The sequence below is a fragment of the Pseudophryne corroboree genome, chromosome 2 (genome assembly GCF_028390025.1).
Source record: "Pseudophryne corroboree isolate aPseCor3 chromosome 2, aPseCor3.hap2, whole genome shotgun sequence".
Lineage (NCBI taxonomy): Eukaryota > Metazoa > Chordata > Amphibia > Anura > Myobatrachidae > Pseudophryne > Pseudophryne corroboree.
Window position 1 is genome coordinate 626,345,611 of NC_086445.1, and position 23,301 is coordinate 626,368,911.

General features: G+C 44.6%; 1 protein-coding gene across 1 annotated transcript in view; it reads left to right on the forward strand.

Annotated features, from left to right (window-relative positions):
• Positions 1-23,301, forward strand: part of ITPR3 (inositol 1,4,5-trisphosphate receptor type 3) — a 418,536-nt gene that overhangs the window by 168,319 nt on the left and 226,916 nt on the right. The window contains exons 18-25 of the mRNA XM_063954848.1: positions 6,286-6,468; positions 12,471-12,722; positions 13,771-13,915; positions 14,259-14,409; positions 20,510-20,706; positions 20,836-20,965; positions 22,715-22,772; positions 22,889-23,051. Coding sequence (XP_063810918.1) covers positions 6,286-6,468; positions 12,471-12,722; positions 13,771-13,915; positions 14,259-14,409; positions 20,510-20,706; positions 20,836-20,965; positions 22,715-22,772; positions 22,889-23,051 — 1,279 coding nt within the window. The remainder of the gene's footprint in view (positions 1-6,285; positions 6,469-12,470; positions 12,723-13,770; positions 13,916-14,258; positions 14,410-20,509; positions 20,707-20,835; positions 20,966-22,714; positions 22,773-22,888; positions 23,052-23,301) is intronic.

The window sequence follows — 23,301 nt, forward strand, 5'->3', positions numbered from 1 at the left end:
TCCGTTACATGATCCCGGCAATAAAAAATGTGTTACACATTTCTGACATTAACCCAAGTACCACTAAAAACAAAAAAGGGTTTTATGTGTGGGGAGAAAAAGCAGGCAGTGTTTTGTTCCCCCATCAAATGAGTGAATTAAGTGTGAAAAAGCGTGGGTTCCCCCGATAAGAAACTGGTAATTTCTAACAAGTTACTGATGGCGTACCCTTTCCCGCCAGAGGATAAGTTACGCTGGGAGATATCCCCTAGGGTGGATAAGGCGCTCACACGTTTGTCAAAAAAGGTGGCACTGCCGTCTTAGGATACGGCCACTTTGAAGGTACCTGCTGATAAATAGCAGGAGGCTATCCTGAAGTCTGTATTTACACACTCAGGTACTAGACTGAGACCTGCAGACTGCTGCAGCGTGGTCTGTACCCCTTTCAAACAGGGATACTATTTTGCGAACATAAGACGTCGTCTTATATATGAGGGATGCAGAGAGGGATATTTTGCCGGCTGGCATCCAGAATTATTGCAATGTCCATTCTGTCAGGAGGGTATTAGAGACCCGACACTGGACAGGTGATGCTGACTTTAAAAGGCACATAGAGCCTTATAAGGGTGAGGAATTGTTTGGGGATGGTCTCTGGGACCTCGTATCCACAGCAACAGCTGGGATGAAATTTTTTTACCTCAGGTTTCCTCACAGCCTAAGAAAAGCACTGTATTATCAGGTACAGTCCTTTCGGCTTCAGAAAAGCAGGCGGGTCAAAGGCGCTTCCTTTCTGCACAGAGACGAGGGAAGAGGGAATAAGCTGCACCAGCAGCCAGTTCCCAGAATCAAAATTCTTCCCCTGCTTCCTCTGAGTCCACCGCATGACGCGGGGGCTCCACAGGCGTAGCCAGGTACGGTGGGGGGCCGCCTCAAAAATTTCAGCGATCAGTGGGCTCGCTCACAGGTGGATTCCTGGATCCTTCAAGTAGTATCTCAGGGGTACAAGCTGAAAGTCGAGGCGTCTCCCCCCCGCCGTTTTCCTCAAATCTGCCTTGCCGACAACTCCCTCAGGCAGGGAGGCTGTGCTAGAGGCAATTCACAAGCTGTATTCCCAGCAGGTGATAGTCAAGGTGCCCCTACTTCAACAAGGACGGGGTTACTATTCCACACTGTTTGTGGTACCGAAACCAGACGGTTCGGTGAGACCCATTTTAAATTTGAAATCCTTGAACACTTACATAACAAAATTCAAGTTCAAGATGGAATCGCTCAGGGCGGTTATTGCAAGCCTGGACGAGGGGGATTACATGGTATCCCTGGACATCAAGGATGCTTACCTGCATGTCCCCATTTACCTTCCTCACCAGGAGTACCTCAGATTTGTGGTACAGGATTGCCATTACCAATTCCAGACACTACCGTTTGGACTGTCCACGGCACCGAGGGTGTTTACCAAAGTAATGGCAGAAATGATGATGCTCCTTCGAAAAAAGGGAGTTTTAATTATCCCGTACTTGGACGATCTCCTTATAAAGGCGAGGTCCAGGGAGCAGTTACTGGTCGGAGTAGCACTATCTCGGGAAGTGCTACAACAGCATGGCTGGATTCTAAACATTCCAAAGTCATCATCTCTAGTCAGAGACCTCCTAAAACCAAAACGGGTATCGGTGCATCACTGCACACGAGTCCTGGGAAAAATGGTGGCTTCATACGAAGCAATTCCATTCGGCAGGTTCCATGCAAGGACCTTCCTGTGGGACCTCTTGGACAAGTGGTCGGGATCGCATCTTCAGATGCATCAACTGATAACCCTGTCTCCTAGGAGCAGGGTGTCTCTACTGTGGTGTCTGCAGAGTGCTCATCTTCTAGAGGGCCGCAGTTTCGGCATACAGGACTGGGTCCTGGTGACCACGGATGCCAGCCTTCGAGGCTGGGGAGCAGTCACACAGGGAAGAAACTTCCAAGGACTATGGTCAAGTCAGGAGACTTCCCTGCACATAAATATTCTGGAACTGAGGTCCATTTACAATACCCTAAGTCAGGCAAAACCCCTGCTTCGAAACCAGCCGGTACTGATCCAGTCAGACAACATCACGGCAGTCGCCCATGTGAACCGACAGGGCGGCACAAGAAGCAGGATGGCGATGGCAGAAGCCACAAGGATTCTCCGATGGGCGGAAAATCACGTCTTAGCACTGTCAGCAGTGTTCATTCCGGGAGTGGACAACTGGGAAGCAGACTTCCTCAGCAGACACGACCTACACCCGGGAGAGTGGGGACTTCATCCAGAAGTCTTCCTACTGTTGGTAAACCGTTGGGAAAGGCCACAGGTGGACATGATGGCGTCCCGCCTCAACAAAAGAGATATTGCGCCAGGTCAAGGGACCCTCAGGCGATAGTTGTGGACGCTCTAGTGACACCGTGGGTGTACCAGTCGGTTTATGTGTTCCCTCCTCTGCCTCTCAGACCAAAGGTACTGAGAATAATAAGAAAACGAGGAGGAAGAACGATACTCGTGGTTCCGGATGGGCCAAGAAGAGCTTGGTACCCAGAACTTACAGAAATAATATCAGAGGACCCATGGCCTCTACCGCTCAGACAGGATCTACTACAGCGGGGGCCCTGTCTGTTCCAAGACTTACCGCGGCTGCGTTGGACGGCATGGCGGTTGAATTCCGGATCCTAAAGCATAAGGGCATTCCGGAGTAAGTCATTCCTACGCTGATAAAAGACAGGAAAGTAGTAACCGCAAACCATTATCACCGTATTTGGCGAAAATTGGTTGCGTGGTGTGAGGCCAGGAAGGCCCCAACAGAGGAATTTCAGCTGGGTCGTTTTCTGCACTTCCTACAGTCGGGAGTGACTATGGGCCTAAAATTGGGTTCCATTAAAGTCCAGATTTCGGCTCTGTCGATTTTCTTCCAGAAAGAACTGGCTTCACTGCCTGAAGTTCAGACTTTTGTAAAGGGAGTGCTACATATTCAGCCCCCCTTTGTGCCTCCTGTGGCACTGTGGGATCTCAACGTGGTGTTGAGTTTCCTGAAATCACATTGGTTTGAGCCACTTAAAACTGTGGATCTGAAATATCTCACGTGGAAAGTGGTCATGTTATTGGCCTTGGCTTCGGCCAGGCGTGTGTCAGAATTGGCGGCTTTGTCATGTAAAAGCCCTTATCTGATTTTCCATATGGATAGGGCAGAATTGAGGACTCGTCCCCAGTTTCTCCCTAAGGTGGTATCAGCTTTTCACTTGAACCAACCTATTGTAGTGCCTGCGGCTACTAGGGACTTGGAAGATTCCAAGTTACTGGACGTAGTCAGGGCCTTAAAATTATATTTCCAGGACGGCTGGAGTCAGGAAAACTGACTCGCTTCTTATCCTGTAGGCACCCAACAAAATAGGTGCTCCTGCTTCTAAGCAGACTATTGCTCGCTGAATTTGTAGCACAATTCAGCTGGAGCATTCTGCGGCTGGATTGCCGCATCCTAAATCAGTAAAAGCCCATTCCACGAGGAAGGTGGGCTCATCTTGGGCAGCTGCCCGAGGGGTCTCGGCTTTACAACTTTGCCGAGCTACAACTTGGTCAGGGGCAAACACGTTTGCTAAATTCTACAAATTTGATACCCTGGCTGAGGAGGACCTTGAGTTCTCTCATTCGGTGCTGCAGAGTCATCCGCACTCTCCCGCCCGTTTGGGAGCTTTGGTATAATCCCCATGGTCCTTACGGAGTTCCCAGCATCCACTAGGACGTCAGAGAAAATAAGATTTTACTCACCGGTAAATCTATTTCTCGTAGTCCGTAGTGGATGCTGGGCGCCCATCCCAAGTGCGGATTGTCTGCAATACTTGTTTATAGTTATTGCCTAACTAAAGGGTTATTGTGGAGCCATCTGTTGAGAGGCTCAGTTATATTTCATACTGCTAACTGGGTATAATATCACGAGTTATACGGTGTGATTGGTGTGGCTGGTATGAGTCTTACCCGGGATTCAAAATCCTTCCTTATTGTGTCAGCTCTTCCGGGCACAGTATCCTAACTGAGGTCTGGAGGAGGGGCATAGAGGGAGGAGCCAGTGCACACCAGATAGTACCAAATCTTTCTTATAGAGTGCCCAGTCTCCTGCGGAGCCCGTCTATTCCCCATGGTCCTTACGGAGTTCCCAGCATCCACTACGGACTACGAGAAATAGATTTACCGGTGAGTAAAATCTTATTTTTTTTATACAAGCACATTTCCAATAAACACTTTTGCAATACATTTTGACAAAAAAAAAAACAACCAAAACTTTGATCTCTAAAAGTAGTCTGTGTAGTATCCATGTCATTTTTGCACATTTTGCACAGGAAAATGCGTTTGATACACAAAGAGGTGTATTTGTATGCACAAGCATCTTATGGTAATTTAAATGTTATGCGGCATGGCTATATTCTGTTTGTAATTGCGACTGTATCAGCATACCTAATTATGTTACAGTGTTTGGCTGGAATACACTTATGGTCATTTAAATGAATAGCAACTGCATCTGCATACAAAATGTTATGCTACAGTGTTTTCCAGCCAAACACTGTAACATAATTAGGTATGCTGATACAGTCGCAATTACACACAGAAAATAGCCATGTTGCATATAATTTAAATCAGCATAATCCTGAAGGGCTGGGGTTTATTTAGGACGTGTAATGCTTTCATCATAAGACTTTTGGGGGTCAGTGGGTGACTTTTTCTGACATTGTGGTCCTCCTATACTATAAGACGCATTCTGGTTGGTCCAAAAATATTGGACGTTTTCTAGTATAAATACCGTGACAACTCGGATCCGATCTGCAAAAGCCGGGAAATAGATGCACGCCATTACATTGGCCGAGTTCCGGGAAATAGACGCACATTTATAACATCCGATGTGGTGTGATGATTTCCTGGGCGGCATTATCGGCTCCCATTACATCCTGGCCTTTGTATGGTGTGCATGACATCTGTTTTGAAACTGATTTACACCTAACACTGGTTTGGAGTACATCATCTTTACTCTCATATAAAATGCCAGGTATTTCTGTTATCATTTGAGCAAAGTACCTGGGTAGACTGGCGTGGAGACTGGGGTGACTGATGATGACGGGCGGACTTGGAAAGTTGATGGTCTTTTGGACAAATAACCTTGGCTCTTCAGGACAATAACCACAGACACCTGGGTGTAAGACTCGTAGAGTGCACCAGCAGGTCTTCTTGCCTATAAGAGCCGCTTTTCCCTTAAGGCTTTATGCGCCTACCAGTACTGGGATGCCCACCAGGACTTCTACCACTGGCGACAGTACAAGTTTATCCCCAAGATGAACAGAGTTATCTGTCGGTAGAAAAGACAAGGGGGGAGATGTACTAAGCCTGAAAGGTGATAAATATCACTGTGATAAAGCACCAGCCAATCAGCTCCTAACTGCCATGTAACAGGCTGTGTTTGAAAAATGACAGATAGGAGCCGATTGGCTGGTGCTTTATCACAGTGATATTTATCACTTTTCAAGCTTAGTACATCTGGTCCAAGAAGAGAAAGACTGGTAATAGGAATGGGTATGAGGGCAGACTAACAGAGCTGAGACAATGTAGAAAGATGGAAGAGGCCAGGGAGAGACACTGTAATGAAATGGGGCTGTGGTAATAGAGGTAAATGTGGTGTTTATGCATGAAGCAGCTGAATGCAAATAACTATGCTAATGGACAGTAGCAGAAAAACCAAAGAGAAAGACAAGACAAAGAACAAATACTCTGTGGAGGAAACCACACTACACCTGATGCTAGGCAGACAGGATCCAGACAGGACTGGGTCTAGCAAAGATTCTCTAGTACGAGAGTTCACAGGGCTGGCAGTTACTCAAAAGAAGCAGGAACTAGAACCAGCATTTTGGGGGTGACCAGGAAGGAAATATAAATGGTGCTGCACCAATCACCTGCTGGGTGAAGATAATGATAATCTTTGTGCAGCTGTGCTGTTGCATGTCCCTCACATATACTAATCACCTGGCAATAGGGAATGCTCTCTGCCTCTGGCGTCCCTGTTGCCAGGTATCTAGCAGTTCCCAACATGCAGAGCACCCGACACCAGCCTGTTGCTAGGCGCCAGGCAGGGACCAGCGGCCCTATCATCCGAAAGAGACACAGCGTCCTGGTCACCAGGCAACAGCCGGGACCCACGTCTCCCCGCGGCCGCCGTGCGGCTACTTTCAATTTCAATGTTATTGCTCTTAACATACATAATAATTTGGTAATATACATTGTGATCGTTAACATTTTTAATTGTGTAATATTTGCAGGCTAAGACCAGTAAAAGAGATGTCCCAGTCCGCGGACTATATGAGTATTGATTACTGCGAAGAGGAGGTGTGGCTAATCTGGTTAGACAAAAACAATGACACACTTGAGAAGAGCATCCGGCAGTTATCGCAGGAAGCGCGGGCTGGGAATGTACACGATGAGAATATACTGAAATACTATAGGTATGTGTAGGTATGCTGGGACACACTGGGAAGGCTCCAGGTACTGTAGGTATATTGATTGGCAAGTATAAACATTCCCTATTCCTCACAAATGATTCCTCCTTTCTCTTACTTTCTAGTTATACTTCTTTAGGGCCTCATTCATCCAGTTTCCTCTATAGCTTTACCTTCACTGAATAAGCTTTCTGATTCTGCCATTTCTACAGTGCTTACTTTTCTCTGACGTCCTAGTGGATGCTGGGACTCCGTAAGGACCATGGGGAATAGCGGCTCCGCAGGAGACAGGGCACAAAATAAAAGCTTAAGGATCAGGTGGTGTGCACTGGCTCCTCCCCCTATGACCCTCCTCCAAGCCTCAGTTAGATTTTTGTGCCCGGCCGAGAAGGGTGCAATCTAGGTGGCTCTCCTGAGCTGCTTAGAATAAAAGTTTAGTTAGGTTTTTTTATTTTCAGTGAGTCCTGCTGGCAACAGGCTCACTGCATCGTGGGACTAAGGGGAGAAGAAACGGACTCACCTGAGTGCAGAGTGGATCGGGTTTCTTAGGCTACTGGACACTAGCTCCAGAGGGACGATCACAGGTTCAGCCTGGATGGGTCACCGGAGCCGCGCCGCCGTCCCCCTTACAGAGCCAGAAGAGACGAAGAGGTCCGGTGAAATCGGCGGCAGAAGACATCCTGTCTTCAGACTAAGGTAGCGCACAGCACCGCAGCTGTGCGCCATTGCTCTCAGCACACTTCACACTCCGGTCACTGAGGGTGCAGGGCGCTGGGGGGGGAGCGCCCTGAGACGCAATATAACAGAATACCTTAGGTGGCAAAACAGAATACATCACATATAGCTCCTGGGCTATATGGATGTATTTTAATCCCCTGCCATTTTACACAAAAAAGCGGGAGATAAGGACGTCGTGAAGGGGCGGAGCCTATCTCCTCAGCACACAAGCGCCATTTTCCCTCACAGCTCCGCTGGAAGGACGGCTCCCTGACTCTCCCCTGCAGTCCTGCTTCAGAATCAGGGTAAAAAAGAGAAGGGGGGGCATTTTTGGCAGCAAATAACGATAATAACAGCAGCTATAAGGGAATAACACTTATATAAGGTTATCCCTGTATATATATATATAGCGCTGGGTGTGTGCTGGCAGACTCTCCCTCTGTCTCTCCAAAGGGCTAAGTGGGGTCCTGTCCTCTATCAGAGCATTCCCGGTGTGTGTGCTGTGTGTCGGTACGCGTGTGTCGACATGTATGAGGAGGAAAATTATGTGGAGGCGGAGCAGTTGCCTGTGTTGGTGATGTCACCCCCTAGGGAGTCGACACCTGACTGGATGATTGTATTTAAACAATTAAGTGATAATGTCAGCAATTTGCAAAAAACTGTTGACGACATGAGACAGCCGGCAAATCAATTAGTGCCTGTCCAGGCGTCTCAGACACCGTCAGGGGCGCTAAAACGCCCGTTACCTCAGTGGGTCGACACAGACCCTGACACAGATACTGAGTCTAGTGTCGACGGTGACGAGACAAACGTAATGTCCAGTAGGGCCACACGTTACATGATCACGGCAATGAAAGAGGCATTGAACCTTTCTGACACTACAAGTACCACAAAGAAGGGTATTATGTGGGGTGAGAAAAAACTACCAATATTTTTTCCTGAGTCAGAGGAAATAAATGAGGTGTGTGAAAAAGCGTGGGTTTCCCCCGATAAAAAACAGCTAATTTCTAAAAAATTATTAGCATTATATCCTTTCCCGCCAGAGGTTAGGGCGCGTTGGGAAACACCCCCTAGGGTAGATAAGGCGCTCACACGTTTATCAAAACAAGTAGCGTTACCGTCTCCTGATACGGCTACCCTAAAAGAACCAGCTGATAGAAGGCTGGAAAATATCCTAAAAAGTATATACACACATACTGGTGTTATACTGCGACCAGCAATCGCCTCAGCCTGGATGTGCAGTGCTGGAGTCGCATGGTCGGATTCCCTGACCGAGAATATTGATACCCTGGATAGGGACAATATTTTGTTAACTATAGAACATTTAAAGGATGCATTACTATATATGCGTGATGCACAGAGGGATATTTGCACCCTGGCATCAAGAGTAAGTGCTATGTCCATCTCTGCCAGAAGAGCGTTATGGACGCGACAGTGGTCAGGGGATGCGGATTCCAAACGGCACATGGAAGTATTGCCGTATAAAGGGGAGGAGTTATTTGGGGCTGGTCTATCGGACCTGGTGGCCACGGCAACGGCTGGAAAATCCACCTTTTTACCCCAGGTCACTCCACATCAGCAGAAAAAGACACCGTCTTTTCAAACTCAGTCCTTTCGTTCCCATAAGTACAAGCGAGCAAAAGGCCACTCTTTTCTGCCCCGGGGCAGAGGAAGAGGAAAAAGACTGCACCATGCAGCCGCTTCACAGGAGCAGAAGCCCTCCCCTGCTTCTGCCAAGTCTTCAGCATGACGCTGGGGCTTTACAAGCAGACTCAGATATGGTGGGGGCCCGTCTCAAGAATTTCAACGCGCAGTGGGCTCACTCGCAAGTGGATCCCTGGATTCTACAGGTAGTATCGCAGGGGTACAAACTGGAATTCGAGGCGTTTCCCCCTCGTCGTTTCCTGAAGTCTGCTTTACCAAAGTCTCCCTCCGACAGGGAGGCAGTTTTGGAAGCCATTCACAAGCTGTATTCCCAGCAGGTGATAATCAAGGTACCCCTCCTGCAACAAGGAAAGGGGTATTATTCCACGCTGTTTGTGGTACCGAAGCCGGACGGCTCGGTGAGACCAATTTTAAATCTGAAATCCTTGAACACTTACATAAAAAGGTTCAAATTCAAGATGGAGTCACTCAGAGCAGTGATAGCAAACCTGGAAGAAGGGGACTATATGGTGTCTCTGGACATCAAAGATGCTTATCTCCACGTCCCGATATACCCTTCTCACCAAGGGTACCTCAGGTTTGTAGTACAAAACTGTCATTATCAGTTTCAGACGCTGCCGTTTGGATTGTCCACGGCACCTCGGGTCTTTACCAAGGTAATGGCCGAAATGATGATTCTTCTACGAAGAAAAGGCATTTTAATTATCCCTTACTTGGACGATCTCCTGATAAGGGCAAGATCCAGGGAACAGTTAGAAGTCGGAGTAGCACTATCTCAGGTAGTGTTACGTCAGCACGGGTGGATTCTAAATATTCCAAAATCGCAGCTGATTCCAACGACACGTCTACTGTTCCTAGGAATGATTCTGGACACAGTCCAGAAGAAGGTGTTTCTCCCGGAGGAGAAGGCCAGGGAGTTATCCGAGCTAGTCAGGAACCTCCTAAAACCAGGACAGGTCTCAGTGCATCAGTGCACGAGGGTCCTGGGGAAAATGGTGGCTTCTTACGAAGCGATTCCATTCGGAAGATTCCATGCAAGAACATTTCAGTGGGATCTACTGGACAAATGGTCCGGATCGCATCTGCAGATGCATCAGCGGATAACCCTGTCGCCAAGGACAAGGGTGTCTCTCCTGTGGTGGCTGCAGAGTGCTCATCTACTAGAGGGCCGCAGATTTGGCATTCAGGATTGGATCCTGGTAACCACGGATGCCAGCCTGAGAGGCTGGGGAGCAGTCACACAGGGAAGGAATTTCCAGGGCCTGTGGTCAAGCTTGGAAACGTCTCTTCATATAAACATTCTGGAACTAAGGGCCATTTACAATGCCCTAAGTCAAGCAAAACCTCTGCTTCAGGGTCAGGCGGTGTTGATCCAATCGGACAACATCACGTCAGTCGCCCACGTAAACAGACAGGGCGGCACGAGAAGCAGGAGGGCAATGGCAGAAGCTGCAAGGATTCTTCGCTGGGCGGAAAATCATGTGATAGCACTGTCAGCAGCATTCATTCCGGGAGTGGACAACTGGGAAGCAGACTTCCTCAGCAGACACGACCTTCACCCGGGAGAGTGGGGACTTCACCCAGAAGTCTTCCACCTGATTGTAAACCGTTGGGAAAAACCAAAGGTGGACATGATGGCGTCACGTCTAAACAAAAAACTGGACAGATATTGCGCCAGGTCAAGGGACCCTCAGGCAATAGCAGTGGACGCTCTGGTAACGCCGTGGGTGTACCAGTCAGTGTATGTGTTCCCTCCTCTGCCTCTCATACCAAAAGTACTGAGAATCATAAGAAGGAGAGGAGTAAGAACTATACTCGTGGTTCCGGATTGGCCAAGACGGACTTGGTACCCGGAACTTCAAGAGATGCTCACGGACGAACCGTGGCCTCTACCTCTAAGAAAAGACCTGCTACTGCAGGGGCCTTGTCTGTTCCAGGACTTACCGCGGCTGCGTTTGACGGCATGGCGGTTGAACGCCGGATCCTGAGGGAAAAAGGCATTCCAGAAGAAGTCATCCCTACTCTGGTCAAAGCCAGGAAGGACGTAACTGCAAAACATTATCACCGCATTTGGCGTAAATATGTTGCGTGGTGTGAGGCCAAGAAGGCCCCTACAGAGGAATTTCAACTGGGTCGTTTCCTTCATTTCCTGCAAACAGGACTGTCTATGGGCCTAAAATTAGGGTCCATTAAGGTTCAAATTTCGGCCCTGTCGATTTTCTTCCAGAAAGAACTGGCTTCAGTACCTGAAGTTCAGACATTTGTAAAAGGGGTGCTGCACATACAGCCTCCTTTTGTGCCTCCAGTGGCACCTTGGGATCTCAATGTGGTGTTGAGTTTTCTAAAGTCACATTGGTTTGAACCACTTTCCACTGTGGACTTAAAATATCTCACATGGAAGGTGTCGATGCTGTTAGCCTTGGCTTCAGCCAGGCGTGTGTCAGAATTGGCGGCTTTATCATATAAAAGCCCTTACTTAATTTTTCATTCTGACAGGGCGGAATTGAGGACTCGTCCTCAATTTCTACCTAAGGTGGTTTCTGCATTTCACATGAACCAACCTATTGTGGTACCTGCGGCTACCAGGGACTTAGAGGACTCTAAGTTGCTTGACGTTGTCAGGGCCTTGAAAATATATGTTTCCAGGACGGCTGGAGTCAGAAAATCTGACTCGCTGTTTATCCTGTATGCACCCAACAAGCTGGGTGCTCCTGCTTCTAAGCAGACGATTGCTCGTTGGATTTGTAGTACAATTCAGCTTGCACATTCTGTGGCAGGATTGCCACAGCCAAAATCAGTAAAAGCCCATTCCACAAGGAAAGTGGGCTCATCTTGGGCGGCTGCCCGAGGGGTCTCGGCTTTACAACTTTGCCGAGCAGCTACTTGGTCAGGGGCAAACACGTTTGCTAAATTCTACAAATTTGATACCCTGGCTGAGGAGGACCTGGAGTTCTCTCATTCGGTGCTGCAGAGTCATCCGCACTCTCCCGCCCGTTTGGGAGCTTTGGTATAATCCCCATGGTCCTTACGGAGTCCCAGCATCCACTAGGACGTCAGAGAAAATAAGATTTTACTTACCGATAAATCTATTTCTCGTAGTCCGTAGTGGATGCTGGGCGCCCATCCCTAGTGCGGATTGTCTGCAATACTTGTATATAGTTATTGTTACAAAGATTCGGGTTATTATTGTTGTGAGCCATCTTTTCAGAGGCTCCTTTGCGTTTATCATACTGTTAACTGGGTTCAGATCACAAGTTGTACGGTGTGATTGGTGTGGCTGGTATGAGTCTTACCCGGGATTCAATATCCTTCCTTATTATGTACGCTCGTCCGGGCACAGTATCCTAACTGAGGCTTGGAGGAGGGTCATAGGGGGAGGAGCCAGTGCACACCACCTGATCCTTAAGCTTTTATTTTGTGCCCTGTCTCCTGCGGAGCCGCTATTCCCCATGGTCCTTACGGAGTCCCAGCATCCACTACGGACTACGAGAAATAGATTTATCGGTAAGTAAAATCTTATTATTTGCTATCTCTATTTCTTATTCAGACCATATACTGTATATATCATACTGTGTGCCTTTTATTCTTGTGCACTTAACTGTGTCTTTTCCATGAACATTCCACAGATATCAGCTGAAGCTGTTTGCACGAATGTGCCTAGACCGTCAATACCTGGCTATACATGAAATTTCAAAGCAGTTGAGCGTTGATCTCATCTTCCTCTGCATGGCTGATGAAATGCTTCCCTTTGAGATCAGAGCCTCTTTCTGTCACCTCATGTTACATGTCCATGTTGACAGGGATCCTCAAGAGCTAGTTACTCCAGTCAAGTACGCCCGTCTTTGGACTGAAATCCCCTCAAGCATCACCATCAAGGAGTAAGGGCATCTCATTATATGTTTTTTATGAATAGTTATGACAATTTTATGGGCCTAAATCCATGGAAAATATTTCAAAACATGTAATGTGAAAGTCTTAGCAGAACTTTGCAAAAAATTCTAAAAGTTTAAAACAGAATATAAATTGAATATCTAATAATCCTGTAATTTGTTTAACTTGATGTTCCATAAATCTGTGTTCCATAAATCTGTATTCTTCTTTAGGGATATTGTATAAGAGAATTTTTGTAGGTAAAAGAAGATTATGGCAATTCAAAGAACTCACTGGTTAAAACTAGAGATGAGCGGGTTCGGATATAACGCCAGAATTAACGCCAGTTCGGTTTTATCTGGATTTTTCTTATTGGCTATCCAAAACACGTGACATCCGTGAGCCAATATCATGCCATTTTGAGATCCGAGTTAAACCGAACCCACTCATCTCTAGTTAAAACACCTCAGCATATGGTTTACTATGATAAAGTCTTATAGTGTTCGGTCATGTCGAAATGTCAAATGCCTGATTGCAGAATTCTCCAGTTGGTTGTATTCTAAATTCAAGAGGTTTAGCGTGAATGTTCATTTCATTATTATAGTGTGATATGTTTAGATAACTTAGCATTTCAAGATTACATAAAACCCATGCAAAATTAACATTTTATTACTACTTAATTTAAGATTTACGATCATCAAAAATTCCAACATGGCATTGATTTTGGGCCTACAGCATACACGTGCAATTTAAAAGCAAATTCCATAAAACCGTATTGGGGGCGCGATTATTTGCCCAATTGTTTTATCAGGAAATTCAATTGCAGCTGGTTTTTTCATCTGAAAAAAAAATTGGGGCTAAAACACATAGGATCCAGGATAATTTCCTAGTTCCATGTGTTGAATAAATCCCGGGGATCAGTTAGCCTCGGTAAATTATGTGGCAAATTGAATTCCACCTGTATGAGGTAGCAATTAATATTTTGCTACCATATTTGTGATTATGTTTTTGATTTTTCTTCATCCACACTTTTTCTTTTTTGTGTTGTATACACAGCTATGACTCCAACGTGAATGATTCAAGAGATGATAAGAAAAATAAATTCACAAACACAATGGAATTTGTGGAAGATTACCTGAACACTGTTGTCAGTGAATCTATGCCATTTGCCAATGAGGAAAAGAACAAACTAACATTTGAGGTGATATAAATAGAACATGAAATGCAGAAGTTCTTCTTTCTATGCTTTCTCCCATTTATATAGTGACTTTGTCTAGAAACTTTATGTGAACAATAGTTTGCACAGTATACTCATACAATAGATGTTCACAACCAGCTCCATCCTCCACTATAGTAGTGCCATCTGATAGGGTATTAGTATGCTCTGCCACAGTCATAATGTATCTACTCTACACGTCTATAAATAAAAAATGTATGTTGTCACAGTAGAGGTTGAGGAAGATATATCTGTTTAAGATCACTGAATTCCTAAAATTGTATAGACATAATAGAAAATTGATGACGTGATGACTTAAATTTTGTAGGTGGTCAGCCTGGCACGTCATCTCATATATTTTGGGTTCTACAGCTTCAGTGAACTTCTACGACTCACACGTACTCTTCTAGGGATTATAGATTGTGTCCATAATCCACAGGCGATGTTGCTGCATGCTATGTACAGTGAAGACTCATCAGGTAAGCAAGGAACTGGTCAATAGGACTTTATTGCTATTTTCTCCATTCATGTATTCCTAGAAGTAATATTTACTCTATGGATGGTGGGGGGTTTTCTTGTCAGGAATGTATGGCCTATTGTAAACTGTAAGACATGTCTGCTTCATCACAAAACAATGGGCAGCACTGCAACATAGCAAATGCTGGTACAGGTTGAGTATCCCATATCCATATATTCCGAAATACGGAGTATTCCGAAATACGGACTTTTTTGAGTGAGAGTGAGATAGTGAAATCTTTGTTTTCTGATGGCTCAATGTACACAAACTTTGTTTAATACACAGAGTTATTAAAAATATTGTATTAAATGACCTTCAGGCTGTGTGTATAAGGTGTATATGAAACATAAATGAATTGTGTGAATGTAGACACACTTTGTTTAATGCACAAAGTTATTAAAAATATTGGCTAAAATGACCTTCAGGCTGTGTGTATAAGGTGTATATGAAACATAAATGCATTCTGTGCTTAGATTTAGGTCCCATCGCCATGATATCTCATTATGGTATGCAATTATTCCAAAATACGGAAAAATCCGATATCCAAAATACCTCTGGTCCCAAGCATTTTGGATAAGGGAGACTCAACCTGTACTATGTATAATGTAGACTTGCAGCACATTTATTTTAGGCATACAGTTGGAATGAGCCTGTGTCACTTGGCACATAGATTACACCAATTTTCTTTAATCTGCGACACACTGCTTATGTTAAAAAATGTGTAATTAATAAATCATAGTATGCCATGTATGGTAGCTTGGAAGGTGCCTAATCGCAATGTTTTGGGAGCAAATAAAAAAGAGCAAGTGGCTGTATCTGCATACGAAATGCTATGTTACAGTGTTTTATATGAAAAGACTGCTGCAAAGCATTTTATATGCAGATACAGCCATAGCCGCACACAGAATATAGGCATGCTTCATATCATTTTAATAAGTAAAAGCTGCATGCACATCTTTATTATAAAGTAATCTCCCACTGTATGTGTCCAGTATTTAATGTTACAGCTTACTTAGTAGCCCTATGTCAGAGAGAGAACAGAATCTCTCCCTCACAGATCTAGTAGTGTCCATTGCTAACTGCAACTAACTGACTATACTTTAGTGGAGAGTCTAGTAAAAAGGATTGTATCTTCATTTTCTCTCTCCATGACTTACACAGGTTATATAATCATACCCTGACATGTAGTCATTGTTAGCAGGGTCACAGTATGGCTTCTCCCTATGTGCTTAAAGTTATTTCCCTTGCAGGTAGGTGAGGGAGGTGTGTGAAGGTTAGGAGTTGCTGTACTCACTTCCATGCAACTTTTTATATTAGCCCTCTGGGCTTTGCAACAGCTCCCAGCTGCTTTGAATCAGGCCACTGCTCCTCCTGTCAGTCAGTTTTAGGGTGGACACTTCTGGGGCTTGCTGCTGCTTCCAAAATCCTTCTTTTCCCTGGCACTGCCTCTAATCTGGGCATTTGACCAATGAGTGCAGACTCGCTAGACTGAGGGGCGGGTAAGCCTTTTTCTCCTCACCACTAAGCATTTGGAGCGCAGGAGCACAAAACATGATCAGTATAGATCCAGGCTTCCAGCTCCCTCAGTCACATCAGGTAACCCCCTCCTTGCCGCCTGATGGCTCCCTTACAACTTCAGCTGCGTCGGTTACCACGGTTTCTCCGCACTCCTCTCAGCTGCTGGTAGCCATCTCTGCCCTACCTTGTCCCGAGGAGCCGCACTGACTGGCTGTGACCCAGCAGCTGCCTGATTGCTGTTCAGCTACTCTAAGGGTCAGGCTGTCATATGCTCTTCTCTCCTTGCGCATGCCAGCTCTAATTCCTGCTAGTCACATGCCACTGGCTGTCCTCTCAGTGACCCTAAAGCACCCCAGTGTCTCTTTCTATGTGAGAGGGGGAAGGGGTTGTCATAACGCTGGAGGACATTCATTTAATGAAGTGATGCCCCAGTATAGGGGTATCACAGCTGCGTTTTTTTTAACCTTTGCTCTCAACTCAGAATCAGCCCCCATGTGTCTAAACCAAACATGCTGTAGTTTGCCTCTACCCTGAATTTCACTGATATCTGAGGAAAATGTAGCCACAATGTGGGGATACATGCTGTCCTCTGAATTTTGATCTGTATGAAACTAAATGCGGGTATTATATATATCCATGCACATGCACTGCTCTTCTTCACATGCTTGGTCAGATAGCCATCATCGTCAGTGCGCACATGCACCAGTCCTGAAATCAACATGATCTCTGTATATGCACAACAAAATTCTGACTACATGCTCACAACATGCCATCACGTAATTTAGCCTAGGTGCCATGGCCCTGTTGGCTCCCAGTTAAGCACATTATCACAGTGGAGTTGTGACTGAGGTGTGTGTGAAATGTGCAGTGCTAAAATTAATAATTGTGCCCTCAGAGTAACTGATTAGTTACTATAGCTTGTGTCTTGTGATTGGTTCCTTCAGCTGCCCATCACTTGAGATTAAGACATACTGTACACAGCTCACAGTGGATCATGACCCACTGGACATAAGAGTCACAGCTCACCAGGACCTAGACTTCCGGGACTGGACCTTACAGCCACCAGTCTGCTATTGCTTGTCAGCTGCACACTTGTGATTGGCACTCCCTGGAATCAATCATAGCCACAACACACCCAGACCTGGGTATGCATGATTGGCTCTGAACATACTATCTCACTAGTACTAACACCAATCATTCTGATGACTGAAAGCGCATAGGAAACTGGCCTCTCTTGCAGTCAGTCACCCACAGTCTACAGTGACCAACTTCGATTGGCCCCTTATTGCTGTCAGTCAATGACAACATAGGTAAAAAGGATATAAGCAGAAATCCCCTGTCTATTGGGCATATCCTTAGCTGCATCACCATGGTGCTGAGCACATAGGATACTCCCCTAGAGTCACTACTGATTGGCTCTTGAAGCAGTCACATGTTCTGGACACAAGAAATCAGTCAATAGAAGGAAGTGATTTTCTCTCACTAGTTGGATAACTTTGAACAAACTACACCAGGCGAAATGCGCGTCTGGATTACAGAAAGCCAAAACCTGTATTATTTGAATTTACTTTGTGGTTTATTTGTCATATATTCATACCGACTTATCAGCAACTCACCATCTCCTCTGTATTTTCCATTATCATTTCTGTATGGACTCCCTGTTGAGTTATCCTCATATACTGATCCTGCACTGGATGTCAGGATAGCACTGGGGATTCCCCCAACAGCAGATCCTCGCCCCATTTATTTTTTATTACAATACCAACGTTAATATATATAAACACCTTGTGGCTCTATTGAAACTATAACACTGCTGTAATTTAAAATAACACATTACAGGTTGAGTTTCCCATATCCGAAATGCATGGGACCGGAAGTATTTTAGCTTTTTCTGTGTTTTGGAATATTTGCATACCATAATGAGATTTCTTTGGGATGGGACCCAAGTCTAACACGAAATGCATTCATGTTTCCTATACATTGTATACATATGGTAATTACTGTATATACAATATTTTTGATAATTTTGTGCATGAAACATAAATCTAAAGTTTATTAACAAAGGGCCTAATTCAGACTTGATCATAGATATGCAAAAAAATGCACATCTACGATCAAATATTTTGACATATAGGGGGACGCCCAGCACAGGGTAAGTCCGCCCCGCATGACGGATCCAGCCCCCTCCCCCATAGACACACCAAAGCATCACGCGGTGGCGATGCTTTTGCATGTTTCGAGTAACCCTCGAAGGCAGACGGCTCCCCACCATGTTTAAGGGTCGCAGCGGCTGCGTGTGATGTCATGCTGCCACATCGATCTGCTCCAGTAACAGTCTGGACACGCCTGCACACGCTCAGATGTGCATAACTCGCTTCATAGCGATTTTAGCACAACAATGACAGGGTCTGAATTAGGCCCACTGAACCATTAGAAAGCAAAGGTGTCACTATCTCAGTCACGCTCCATAAATTTCGGATATCGGAATATTTCAGATTTCTGAATTTCGGATATGGGAGATTCAATCTGTTCTACTTTCAACAATTTGTGGACACCAATTTGACACATTGTCTATTTACTAAAATAACTTTGTTACAAAATTTGTTATAAACAGTTAATTCCTTTTTCATATTACGTAGGTTTACACAGAATATTGGGGGTAATTCAGAGTTGATCGCAGCATCAAATTTGTTAGCAGTTGGGCAAAACCATGTGCACTGCAGGGGGGGGCAGATATAACATTTGCAGATAGAGTTAGATTTGGGTGGGTTATTTTGTTTCTGTGCAGGGTAAATACTGGCTGCTTCATTTTTACACTGCAATTTAGATTGCAGATTGAACTCACCACACCCAAATCTAACTCTCTCTGCACATGCTATATCTGCCCCCCCCCCCCCTGCAGTGCACATGGTTTAGCCCAACTTCTAACAAATTTTCTGCTGCGATCAACTCTGAATTACCTCCATTATGCACATTTCAAAAAATGATATTGCCATGATAATAATTGACAATTATTGTGTAATTGTTAAGCTGGGTACACATTGGACGATATGTCGTCCGATCCAGCCGATCGGACCGACATATCGAGCACATCTAGTGTATAACCACTATGTTGCTGACGATGCATGCTCCCATGTGTCATCAGCGACATCCTCTTTCAGTTCTACATGTAGGACTGACGGGCGACGTCACTAGCAAGCCATGCTGCTGCCGCCTCCCCTCCATAGCTGCCGGCATCGGCAAGTATGTATGCACTTGCCAATACCGAGTCCTGTTGCCCGTGATGGCGTGCTGGGTGCACATTGATAAATGTATACCCAGCTTCAGTCTGCTCATATTTCTCAGGGTTGGTTTACACGGAATATTATGTAAATTTCATAAAAAGATAATTGCAGTGATTATAATTTACTATTATTTTGTAATTGTTAGTCTGTATCTGATTTATAACAATAATATGTATACTGTACTGATTTAGTACTACTGGAATGCAGTCAAAATGCCGGCAGTTGGGATTCCAACAGTCAGAAGACTGACAGCAGGATCCCAACGGCTAGAATCCCGACACATCACGGAGATAAGTTCCAGGGTTGGATTTAGGGTTAGGCACTAGGGGGGAGTGTTAAGGTTAGGCTGCGGAGGTGGGGGAGGTTAGGGTTAGCTTGCAGGAGGAGTGGGTTAGGGTTAGGATTAGAGGTAGGAAGAAAATACTTGCCGGGATGTGTCGGAATTCTGGCCGTCGGGATCCTCCTGTTGATCTTCTGACTGTTTGAATACCGACTGCCGGGATTTCGTACCCAACCCAGTACTACCAAGTGCTGATCTGAAAAAATATTTAAGGGTACATCCTGGAATCAGTGAGTTAAGGGTATACAAACTCTAGGTGTCGTGAATAGAGGACAATATATTTATGTATTCTGTAATATATGATTACCATAAATCCCTACCGATACCTTGAATTATTAAGCTCTGAAGTTATTTGTGTTATTGACCCATGTGGGTATCATTATGGTATGAGCACACAATTATGCCTCAACTAATTTTGCCTCAACTATAATGATAATTTCTATTTTTGTAACCCGTGAGCCTTTGCAAGCATAGGGCAGTTCCCTGTCCATGATATCTTGTGTAGGCCATGCTAATAGGTAGAAACTATTATTAATTTTTGCTAAGAGTACCCCACAAAGGAATTGTGTCTCTTATTACTCTGTTGTTCCAGTGCTTAAAAATTGCAAGCTCTGTCCACAATACGGGCTTGAGTGCACCTCAGCATGAGCCCCAGAGTGATGTATTGTAGCAAATTTGCCAAAAGATTCAATATAATGGAAATCTACTGAATGCACTGGGAAATTGTTGTGTATTACAAACCCTGTTGTTGATGTAGTTTGTTCTATGTATGGTACATGGTAGTAGCCAATGCTTGTTTAATGCTATATAACAGAGTACATTGCATCTTGAATAACTCTAAAAATGTTATCAGAAAGAAAAATGTGTGTAGACTTTACTGATCACATTCTGGATCAATTTGGTGTGTTTTATTTTGTCAGAAAAAAATGTGAGGCGATCTATACAAGGAATGGGTCAGATGATGTCTACAATGGTCCTGACTCGGAAGCCATCCGTGTTCAGTTCTTCATCACCTATTCCTTCTGTAGTCAGTCAGGGTACTTCTAAGAGGAAGAGCGTGGACACTGAAAACATTACTGTGATGGAGACCAAACTAAAGATACTGGAGATCCTTCAAGTGAGTATGCACTGCATGGATTGGTTAGAGCGTATTATCTGTAAATATTGAAGCATACATTACATTTCAGATCTTACAGTACATCTGCTCTCCCAATCCTTACAAGCCTCTTTGGTTTTTCCTCCTCAGTTCATCCTAAATGTAAGACTGGATTACAGAATATCGTATCTGCTCTCCGTCTTCAAGAAAGAATTTGTTGAAGTTTTCCCCATGCAAGACAGTGCAGCCGATGGGACAGCTCCTGCCTTTGATAACTCAAGTAAATCAAATACATATATGTAATAGGTGTCACAATCCCTATAGTTCTAGCATTACATCCTATGTATTACTTTTTAATATGCTGTTATATCTTCATATAAATTATAAATCAGTTGTAGTCACTAAGAATTGCATATATTTTTTTTTACTTTTACTTATGTTACAATCATACATGAGCACATAGGTTGATGGGTATATTCCACTTTTTTAAATGATTACATGTGGATTATTTAAAAACCCATGTGCAAGATAGCCATCTGTTGTAGGCCTTAATTAAGAACATGTCCTGCCTACTATCTCAGTTGGGCCACTCCCTTAATTACAATATTTAAAGTTCATGTTTCTCAATTGTACATATATGTTAATACTGTTTTCTACTTAGACTGTCCTGCCCCCATTCTGAATCTCTAGCCATAAGCGGTTACAAGTCTAACATACTGTATGTTTATATCTGGGTATGGATGCATTTTGGTATACATATGGAAATATTTATACTTATTCTCCACAATTTACATTCTGTCCAAATCGGGCCCTCTATACATAGGTGGATCCAGGGGGGAAAGCACTTGGGCCTGTGCTCCCTCTGTCGTTTCGGACTTCTACTTTTTTTCAAAAGGAGAACAGCAGCAGCTACTGTTATTTCTGTCAGTCAGATTTGATAAAGAGTCGGCAGGCACTAGGACCCACCACGGCTCTAACAGGAAGTCCGTGTGGTACTCCTCCTGCTCACACCGCAACCTACCACCCCCACTGCCAGCCGGCCAGAGTCCAGCCCAGGCGCGGGGTTCAAATGCCAGCATTGAGTAAGACTGTTACTTATGACGGTGCAGAAGGCTTCATTAGCCCTCACTGCACCGCACAGTTTCCCAGTGCTTCCTCCTCCACTTCCTTTATTACCATGCTAGGTGCAGTCAAACTTAGCCTCAGCTTTGAGAAGGCGGCCCGTGTGATTGTGACAGGGCTGTCCTGCAGATGTCTTATGCTGCTTGTTGGAGATCCAGCTGGCTGCTTCTGCTAATCAGAGATGGGCAGTTCGTGTCCTGCAGTCTGAGTCTCAGTACAGTGCCCAAAACAAGGTATGCTGCACCTGCCACCACCAACTAATAATTATATTGTGCTGGGGTGCCTTCCAGTCTCCCATAACTAATGGAACAGGTGACCAACATTCCAAGGCCCAATCAGCCTTTTCATCAGGGTGAAACATTGGCAATAAACCAGGATGCACTCCTACAGCCAGTCATTACCCGATGACGTATTCTGTAAGGCCACGCCCCCTTTGATACCACACCCCTTATTTGGGAGTACGCGTGCCTTAGGTGCATGTAAATATAACTTACCGTTCCTCTATCATGGTGCCCCCCCTTTCATTTTCTTCTGGATCCGCCCCTGCCTCTATATCATGAATAGACGTTTCACTGGCTTCCACAATTAATAAAAATGTAAGGGTTCATAAATGACCATTAGCATATCTCTCTTGCAATGCCTTCTCAGATGTAATATACTCATGCCTTAATATGCTATTCCATATAACTACTCACTGAGTCCTATGCTTAAGGAATTATTTTATGTTTTATTCAGTAAACTCGACTATAGCCTCTACTTTTCATAACATAGGTTGCATTTTTCAATGTAATATTATTATTATTATATACAATTAGGTTTTAGTAAACCAGCTATATCAAATCTGTACCTAAATATACACCAGTATATGTATGCTTTGAATATCCCAAAGCTGTTCTTGCTTTTGCAGATGCTAGTTTAAATCTAGAGCGAATTGGGGAACAAGCAGAAGCTATGTTTGGTGTAGGGTAAGTGTATTACAGTTCACCAGGGTTGTTGTGGCTCTAAGGGTAGTGCAGATGTTGCTGCACATGTCTGCTCCAGGTCCTGTGGTGCTCCTACAAATTAATGTCTATCGCTACAGGAAAAATTCTATGCTGGAGGTGGATGATGAGGGTGGCAGGATGTTTCTACGTGTCCTCATACAACTAACAATGAATGACTACCCATCCCTCATCTCTGGATCCTTGCAGCTCCTTTTCAAGCATTTTAGCCAGCGACAGGAAGTGCTGCACACCTTCAAACAGGTACTTGTAACAATGGGTACAGGAGAGACTAAGGGCCTAATTCAGACTTGATCACAGAAACAAATTAACCCACCCAAATCTAAATCTCTCTGTACATGTTATAAAAGCATTTGATAGCAATAAAATAAACTAATGTAGCATTTAATATTAAGATGAAAGGGAAATTTCACAAACAAACTGTATACCCAGTCACCAGAGGTTTACTGTTCTGCTGGCTAAGGGGGCAATTAAAATGTCTCTCTTCTCATTA